Raw genomic sequence first — 8,186 nt, 5'->3', positions numbered from 1 at the left:
CAAGATCGATATACATAGCAACTGAAAACTCTTGTATTTTTCTGAAAATAGAGCCCTTAAACTTTTCATGTTAACTCACTTCAAATTTGAACGCACACTTAGACAAGTGATTAGGATATGTAGGGATTTTCAAAGTTAAATGGAGTTTATAGGAGCTAATATATAGAGGGGAAACGTAGCCACAACTTAAAGAAACACGCGTTGGATGAAACAAGGAAAAATTTGTCCAACGACTCCTAGCATACAACTGGCGCGGGGTGCCAGGCTCCAAAGTACTGGGGCTGGGTTTCGGCGCACTACTGGCGTGCCACCCAAGGCCCCAAAGTACTCGGACTGGGTTCAGGTGCGCTACAGGCGCGCTACCCCAGCCCTTCCCGAACAACCCCGACAGTTTTTTTTGTTGAAATTAAAGCTTCAAACTAGTTTAGAATTGGGAAATTTCTCCTAAACCCTTCTTGTTTCTCAAACCCAAAACTAATACATGAGAACTTCAGAAAAATCCTTTGGAAAACATAAATTTACCAACTCAATAGGATTTATGTGAATCTAAGCATGAACAACACTACAAGATTCACAAACAAAAAAAATCAAAACCCCAATTGTTAAAGAACTGAATTCAAATATAAGAACTACGAATGGATCCTTTAGATGTAACAATTTCTTGACTAAATTGAGATTTTGGGCTTGAGGACGAACAAGTCCAACATGGTGAGAAGCCTTACATACCTGGAAAGAACGAAGGTTCTTGGCAAAAATCGTCAAAATCTTGAAGAAGCCTTGAAACCTAGCTTTTTCCCCTCTTGGAACCTTGCTCTAATTCCCGAACTGTTAAAGAATGTGAAAAAATTGAATTAACATTGTTTCAGACCTTAGTTGGGTGAAGAAAAACGTTGCTAGGCTTAGAAGGGATGGGAAAAGACCAAATTATCTTTCTATAAACGATTGAGGTGCCTTAAAAGAAAGGCCTTCACTAAAACGGACATTACTTTTTACTCCAAGCTCGGAATTAAGAAAACTTGGCGGTGTTGGAAAGAGGACTCAATGACCTTTAATTTGATAGGTTATGAGCCACTTAATTCTTTATGTGATAAGAGATATTCATTTGAAGTCGACCCAAAACTAAAAATTGATGGGTGACTTGCATGAACCCCTTTTTTATCCCTTTTTAAAGTCCGAGGTGTTACACTGTGATAACATTAAAGGAAAACATCATTTTCCTCCTCATTATAGGAAAGCACAAAAAGGCCAGAGAAAGGCATTTAAATGTTTATGGTGATTTTAAAAGTCCATCTAAGAAATTACCTCGATATATGGTTGGACTACAATTATTCAATCCTGTCACAATTTTTGAGTGGGAGCACCATTCTACAACAATGCAAGATGAGCAAATCTTCAAAAATAAATTGTGCTTTTAAACAAAGCATTAATGGTTTCACAAGTTATAGGCCAATCATTTCAATCGACAGCACACACCTTTATGATGATTTGGATGATATGAAATTATTATTTTCTTTTGCGATTGATGCGAAGGAAACTATTTTTCCACTTGCATATGCTTTAGTTGCACGTGACGAGTCTTGGTCATGGTTTCTCAAGTTATTGTGGACATATGGCGTTTGTGAATGACAATGAATTGGTCTGATTTTTTACCACCATCAAGGAATCTTGCAATGTATTCATTCTTATGATTGATTGAGTCCACCGAACACATATCACAAATTCTGTGTTCGACACAAATTTTAATTAAAAAAATATGTAGATAGTGAACTTGAGAAATTAATGTGGTTAGCTGCTACAGAGCATTAGAAGAAGAAATTTGTGCAACAAATCAAAATATTGTCCCTTGCAACTTATATATGGTTAAATGAACTTCCTTTGAAAAAATGGACATTGTATTAAGATGATGGTTGTAGATGGGGTTCCATGACGATAAATGTGTCTGAGTCGTATAATGATTTATTGAAAAAAGCTCAAGGGCTTCATGTGATTGACATGGTTCGCATGACGTTCAACACTATTGTTGATTGTTTTGCCGAAAGAAATAACAGTGTTGTCGCATTACTTCAAAGTAGAATGTTATGTCCTCTTGCAATAGCTAAGAAGTTTAATGATTATTATAGAAGAGCCCAAGGGCACACTGATTTGATGACTTACAATACTGGTGATGGAGAATTTCTTACTTTTGCTCATGATGATAAAGGTGGAAATGTCCGCAAGGTTACTTACTGCAAAAGGTAAGCAATGTTCTTTTGGAAAATGGAAAAACTATCATATGTCATGCTCGCACGCTATTAAGTTTTGTAGGTTCCGTGGAATTGAGCCAAAATCATATGTAAACAAAATTTACAATACAAAATATTGTCTAGTTGATCATCTTAGAGATTGAAGACTTGGTGAGTCTTGTACTTCGAGGACACTATCACTTTTAGTGCTTTCCTTATGTTTTAATTTTCAGACTTTGTATGTGGTGTACATGTTACATCCCAACCACTTTTTGGATGTAATAGATGGCTTGTCAAGACTTTGTTGTACTTTTGCTTATATGTCAAACTCTTTAATTCTTATGAGATTTCTTGCTTTTCTCTAATATGTTGTGTATATGTATGTCGGGTGGCTTGTGTAGGGCCTCTCAGAGTCTTTCACTCCATGTCACATCTAGGGTGCACTTTCGGTCGTGACATACTATCATGAGCAGTTGAATTCGGGAAAGCTTCTAAAAAGAATAAATACATAAGAGCGCAGAAATCAAGAAATGGATAATACTAACTTTGTGATAAAACTGAAGGAAACAAACAAGTTGTGAATTTAAGAGAAAGAATTAATGATTTTGATTTGAAGGAGTCTAAAAAGGCAAGGAGTTTGAATGTAATATGGGAAAGGTAGGAGGAAAGAAATCTTCTCTACATGAAATACAAGTGTCATGGGTCTGATCGTAAAAAGCCAAATAAATTCGACAAGTACTTCCTTTCTATAACTTCTCATACTACAAAGTACAAACTAATATAAATAGTATCAACCTCGAATCATATATATTTTAAGATGCGATTTTCCATGTCAAGATTACACGACACACATGCTTAATGTCTGGTGTTGCTATATATGTCAAAGAAGCAACTTATGTCGATCGAGAGAAACAAAGGAGTACATTAATGTCTTGCAAGGGTGAAACTAAAGAGGGTCACCGGAACACCACCTATCAAGCATGGGAAGGCATTGTTCTGGCTTGAATTCAGGCGCATTATGACCCGCACCCTAAATGAATTAATTCAAGGAAAATCAAGATGCAATGATGTTGGTTTAGAGTTGTTGCAATAGGGAATAGTCGTTACCTTAACGGTTGCATATGTCAGCTCATAGTCATTTTGTAAATACTTCACCTTGTATCTACATAAACAAAGTATTAGAAAAATCAACAAATATCGGGTGGGTAAAAAAAGCATTAGAGAGCAAGGAACCAACCCTGCCACTTGACCGTCGATAAACCAAGGCTCCCAATCACTTGCAATTGGCAGCTTCAAAGTGTCTATCCATTCTTCCGTGCTCAAATGAGGAACAATCATGTCATGGTCACCACTATCAAAGTAAAAATAAAAAATTCATCAAACAGTCTATTCTGGTAACTTTTTTCCAGTGATTAGGCTTACTATAGTACTAATAATTGCTTATTTTTCTTAAGCCTGAACACAAGTTGACGCCTCTTGTTTCTCTGTCTTTTTCGTTTTTTCCATTATCTAGTGATTAGTAAAACACAAAGGACAATCTTTCTAAGGTTAGTGATTAATATAGTAAGTTCACATAGAAGAACGGTGTTACACGAAGAAGAAGAGAATTTATGTTGGAGTAATACCTATAAATTAGTGCTCGACAGGATTTGTTGGTGAGATGCCGATGATAATCAATGGCACTTGGGACATCATACACATATGACTCGGTTCTCTCCTTACCTCTATAACGCATGCTTTCATTGCATCTCACCCACTCCAATGTCGTTCCCTGGGTTTTTTACATAACCATATCATTCAAAAACCAACTGGTTAGCATTGGATATGGACAATAGGAATAAAAACTGTATTTGCATACCTCACGAACATTTAGTGCTTTCTGGACAGCTTTATCATTTGCCCAAACATATGAGTATATGTAATTTTTTTCCTGGTTTTTGGGTTTAAGAAGTTAACTCTGCAAATTCTTGTATAATATACCAACAGAATTAACACAATACATGATGCTAAGAAGGCCTCGTTGGGGGGAGGGAAATAGAGACTTACTCGACACCATGGTCCTGCAATTGGAAACACTGAATGGACATTTGTAGGAGCTTCTTGGAGAAATGGAAGGTCACACCAAGGTTCTAAAATATGTGCCTCTTTTATGTTCTTGAGACACTAAGCACATGCAATGACTGACTATTTAAGCATAATTGGACTTTGAAGATATCTTAGCATTTTATAAGTGTAGAATTTGATCCCTTACCCTTGTTACTTTCTGAAGATCATTTAGACATAATGTGTTATGTGGATCAACGTCAATATAATTCTCATTGCAATTTTCTTTAGCAGACTACACAATAACATAGGGAAGATTAGTTGCAGAATCATAATGAATTATATGTAATTTCTAGTTGAACTACTGAAGAAGTTAATAGTACAGAACATAAGCTATTAGATACCTGATAGATCTTCTCTGAAATAAGTGCCATACGGTTAGCATATTTGACTTTATCATTGACGTCGATGTATCTATCTGTTTGAGCATTGCCTAGTATATATCCCTACATTCAATCCAAAACCTCAGGTTTTACAGCAGAACTTAAAGTGAGAAAGTATCAACAATGAGAACAGAAAGAAGAGGTGAGCAACTAAATGTATTGTAGTTCATACTTTGATATTCAGTTGAGGCTTGTCACCAACTTCAATACTTTGAGAGAAAGAAAAAGGTGATGACACAAGATAACAAAAAGACTGATGTTGAACTCATGTACAAGATACAATACCATCATATATTTTGCGAGTAAGCAGTGGAACAAAAAATCCTGCATAGGAACTACCACTAACATATAGTGGGTTCTTGAGATACTCGGGATGATCCATAAGCCACTACAACACAACAATTTCAGTCTCATGAATTTGCTTATGAAGTTCTGATCGACATTGAGACATGAGATGTAAGATATATAAATAAATGTTGTTGGAGAAAAAGATTCAAACATGTTGGGCTCTTGTGACTTGTTAAAACAGGTCTCAAATTGTAAAGTTTCCTTTTTTCAAGATTTGGAATACCAATGGATAACAAATCCAACTACAATGAATCAATATTTTGAGCTACACATAAAAATATGGATGAATTTGCTCAGAACAAAATTGTCTCACCTTTCTAAGGAATTCATAAGTTAGAGTTACAGAGAGGGTATCACTACAGTTGTAAGCTTCTGAAGTGTTTGCGTATGAGTAGCCTGTGCCAGCTGGTTGATCTATAAATATTATGTTGGCCACCTAATAATGAAACCCAGATTATAGACGAGCAACAATAAAAATATAAGCCAGTTGTAAACGACTAAGCTTACAAAACCTTGGTCCAAGAATATGAGTTCAACTCCAATTTTGGGAAATTTCCACTAGAATTTGCATAATCAAAGGTTAAAGGACCTGAAGGAAGCATCAAGGTCATTTCTACAACTCATTAACTTTTGAGATACATATAATAATCCAAACAAGAAGCATACAATTGTTCACAACAAATATATCTCTTAGACTCCGAAACTCTTAACCTAAAATTGATCTTTTAGCCATCGTCCTTACTGCTTGCACCTTATGTATATTGATACATAGTGGACATTATTTATGAGCCCTTTATACAATCTTGACTAGTTTTCAATGTTTATTTTTCGCAATCAACAAATCATCACAGAAATCAAAAAGTTAAGAAGATCAATCTAGAGGAAATCAAGCAATCAAAAGTGAAGACACAAGAAAACAAAGGACACACAGATCTGGGAATCAAGAGGAAATTAAGCAATCTGGAGTAAAGACATACAGATTTGGGAATCAAGATCAACTTGCACCTGAAGAATAAGGATCCAAAGAAAGACAGAATACTTTGTACAAGGCAGAAACAAATCATGACGATCAAAAAGGAAAAGGATCACACCGACATATTTGGTATGGACGTGTATACTCAATTAAGGAATACTTGATTGAATGGAACACCTTTGGGTTAGAGTTTGTGTCAAAATAGTAAATCCGATAGAGTGAAGTAAAGATCCATACAACCGAATTCTACAAAAAGCTCTAAAAAAACCCGTCTAACCCAAGGGGACTGAACTAAACATCACACCGGTGATCAAAACCAGTATAAAAACTTTTGTCACTAATGCTAACTTGCAGGAAAGTCTACTTCCATGTAAAAGTTTTAGAGTTAAGATTAGTTTAATCGATGTATCATATACCTTGGATTATCAATGCAAAGTTGATTTAACTAGTTAGTTTTAATTGCATATCAAAGCTAATAAGTATATAGGATAAAATTGACATACCCATCTCATATAGAAGGGTAGATAGACCAGAACAACCAGGACCTCCAGTGAGCCAAAGCATGAGAGGATCATTTTGTGGGTCTCTCTCAGATTCTATGAAGAAATAAAACAGCTGCACTTTTTCCTCTTGTCCAACACCAATGTAACTGATATATGAACATAACAATTAAGTGTCTATTTATATACAGAATGACAAAATTAATACTATTAACTTACCCCGTTTCGAGTGTGAATGGAAGTTTTCCTTCGAATCCAGGAAGAGTCTCAACGATAAAGTGCGAGGAGACGACATGAGACACAAGTAGCAGCAGTAGAAACACAATGAATCGCACCATTGGAGTTGAATGGAATTGAGAAAATGAAGTGATGAAAGCTTTTGAAAAGTTGGGAAAAGAGAAGAGGGGCAGTAATATATAGAGGCTTAACTTCACGTGTCCGGTGCCCTTCACACCAAAAAACTTGCACATAGGACAACAAATGTAATCTTTTGAGTTTTGACCATTTTCCTCAAATTTCTATTTAGATTGATTACACATGATATATATTTAATTAAATGACTAAGATTTTTAACTAATAAAAACAAAACCTTAATTATGTTTAGAATAATTAATTACTTCTATATATAATTAAAGCTTTTTTTTAATTATATAATCTTAACCATTAAATTATACTTATGCCATGTGTCAGAATCTAAAACCCAAAGGATAATTTTTTGTTAAGAAAATGTTCAAAGGGCAACCAAAGTTTGAAGAAAAACCTCTTGGTTATGTAAGATAAGTCAGACTCTTATAGTGGTGTAATTATTCCCATCATCTCCTAAATATGAACATTTATAATGTATTTTTTCTTTAAATATAGGTATTTGTGATATGAAAGACGTAGTGATTATCTCTAATCGATATCCATGTTATTTTAATTTGTATTTGGAACAATTCTTTATCTTTATTTCTTCATAGTCTTGAAACTTTTGCCTATCGCATTAATCAACAGACGCTTGACATGTGTACGTCAGTAGAGCGATCCCCAATCATTCAAGAACCCACTGACAATGAGTTTGATCTTTGTAATATGATATTTTTTTTCAATATGAATATAGATTCTTCAAGGGGTGCACTCCAAAAACAAATGATGTGGAAAATTTAGAAAATGACATGCTCTCATCCTACTAAATATTTTGGACTTCTTGCAATCAAGCTGAAGACTTATGTGAGCAAATACTACAACACAGTATTACAAGCAAACATATAGTGAGCCTTTAACTCCCATGGGTGAACAAAATGTATTGACCACCTGCGCCATTTTATTTTATTGTAAATACTGAATATTTGCAGACATCTGATCTAAAATCAAGGACTCGATGCAAGAAAGATATGGACATCGCTCCTGCTCACATGTCAGTAGTCATGTATAGATGTTCAACTAGCTATGTTTGTGTTAATGGAAAAAAAAATTGAAGTAAAGTTATAATTTTTATGTTTATATTTATAATCTAGAGCTAAATTGTCAAATAATTTTGTAACACCTTGATCACAACTCTATTATCCGAATCGTTCATCATAAGTATATGAGCTTGAACCAAGTGATGTCCTACTTGCTCATGTGTTTTAAGGTCCTTTACCAAGTGTAGAAGGTGTTGGTGTAATATATCAAAAAT

General features: G+C 34.8%; 1 protein-coding gene and 1 pseudogene across 1 annotated transcript; one reads left to right on the top strand and one right to left on the bottom strand.

The window, feature by feature from the left end:
- Window positions 1-1,609: 1,609 nt before the first annotated feature.
- LOC125863974 (uncharacterized) lies at window positions 1,610-2,386 on the top strand (annotated as a pseudogene).
- Window positions 2,387-3,079: 693 nt separating this feature from the next.
- Window positions 3,080-6,867, bottom strand: LOC125865293 (serine carboxypeptidase-like 18). Its single transcript, XM_049545501.1, has 14 exons — window positions 6,749-6,867; window positions 6,533-6,678; window positions 5,569-5,645; window positions 5,370-5,492; window positions 4,994-5,096; window positions 4,881-4,918; window positions 4,670-4,771; window positions 4,474-4,560; window positions 4,269-4,385; window positions 4,081-4,152; window positions 3,848-3,993; window positions 3,460-3,573; window positions 3,330-3,384; window positions 3,080-3,252 (listed from the first exon to the last, which is right to left on the bottom strand). Exons 1-14 carry the CDS (start codon window positions 6,865-6,867, stop codon window positions 3,169-3,171), a joined length of 1,383 nt encoding a protein of 460 aa, XP_049401458.1. The 3' UTR covers window positions 3,080-3,168.
- Between the last annotated feature and the right edge of the window lie 1,319 nt (window positions 6,868-8,186).

The sequence above is a fragment of the Solanum stenotomum genome, chromosome 5 (genome assembly GCF_019186545.1).
Source record: "Solanum stenotomum isolate F172 chromosome 5, ASM1918654v1, whole genome shotgun sequence".
NCBI classification, from domain to species: Eukaryota; Viridiplantae; Streptophyta; class Magnoliopsida; order Solanales; family Solanaceae; genus Solanum; species Solanum stenotomum.
Note: the sequence above shows the minus strand (reverse complement) of the source record. Positions and strands in the feature narration are given on the sequence as shown.

Excerpts from the sequence above, each read along its gene's own strand:
- LOC125865293 (XM_049545501.1), bottom strand. The coding sequence starts at position 6,867 with ATGGTGCGATTCATTGTGTTTCTACTGCTGCTACTTGTGTCTCATGTC. Across the intron at positions 3,994-4,080 it reads AAGCACTAAATGTTCGTGAG|GGAACGACATTGGAGTGGGT; the intron begins GTATGCAAATAC and ends TAAAAAACCCAG. Across the intron at positions 3,253-3,329 it reads TGACATATGCAACCGTTAAG|GGTGCGGGTCATAATGCGCC; the intron begins GTAACGACTATT and ends TAATTCATTTAG.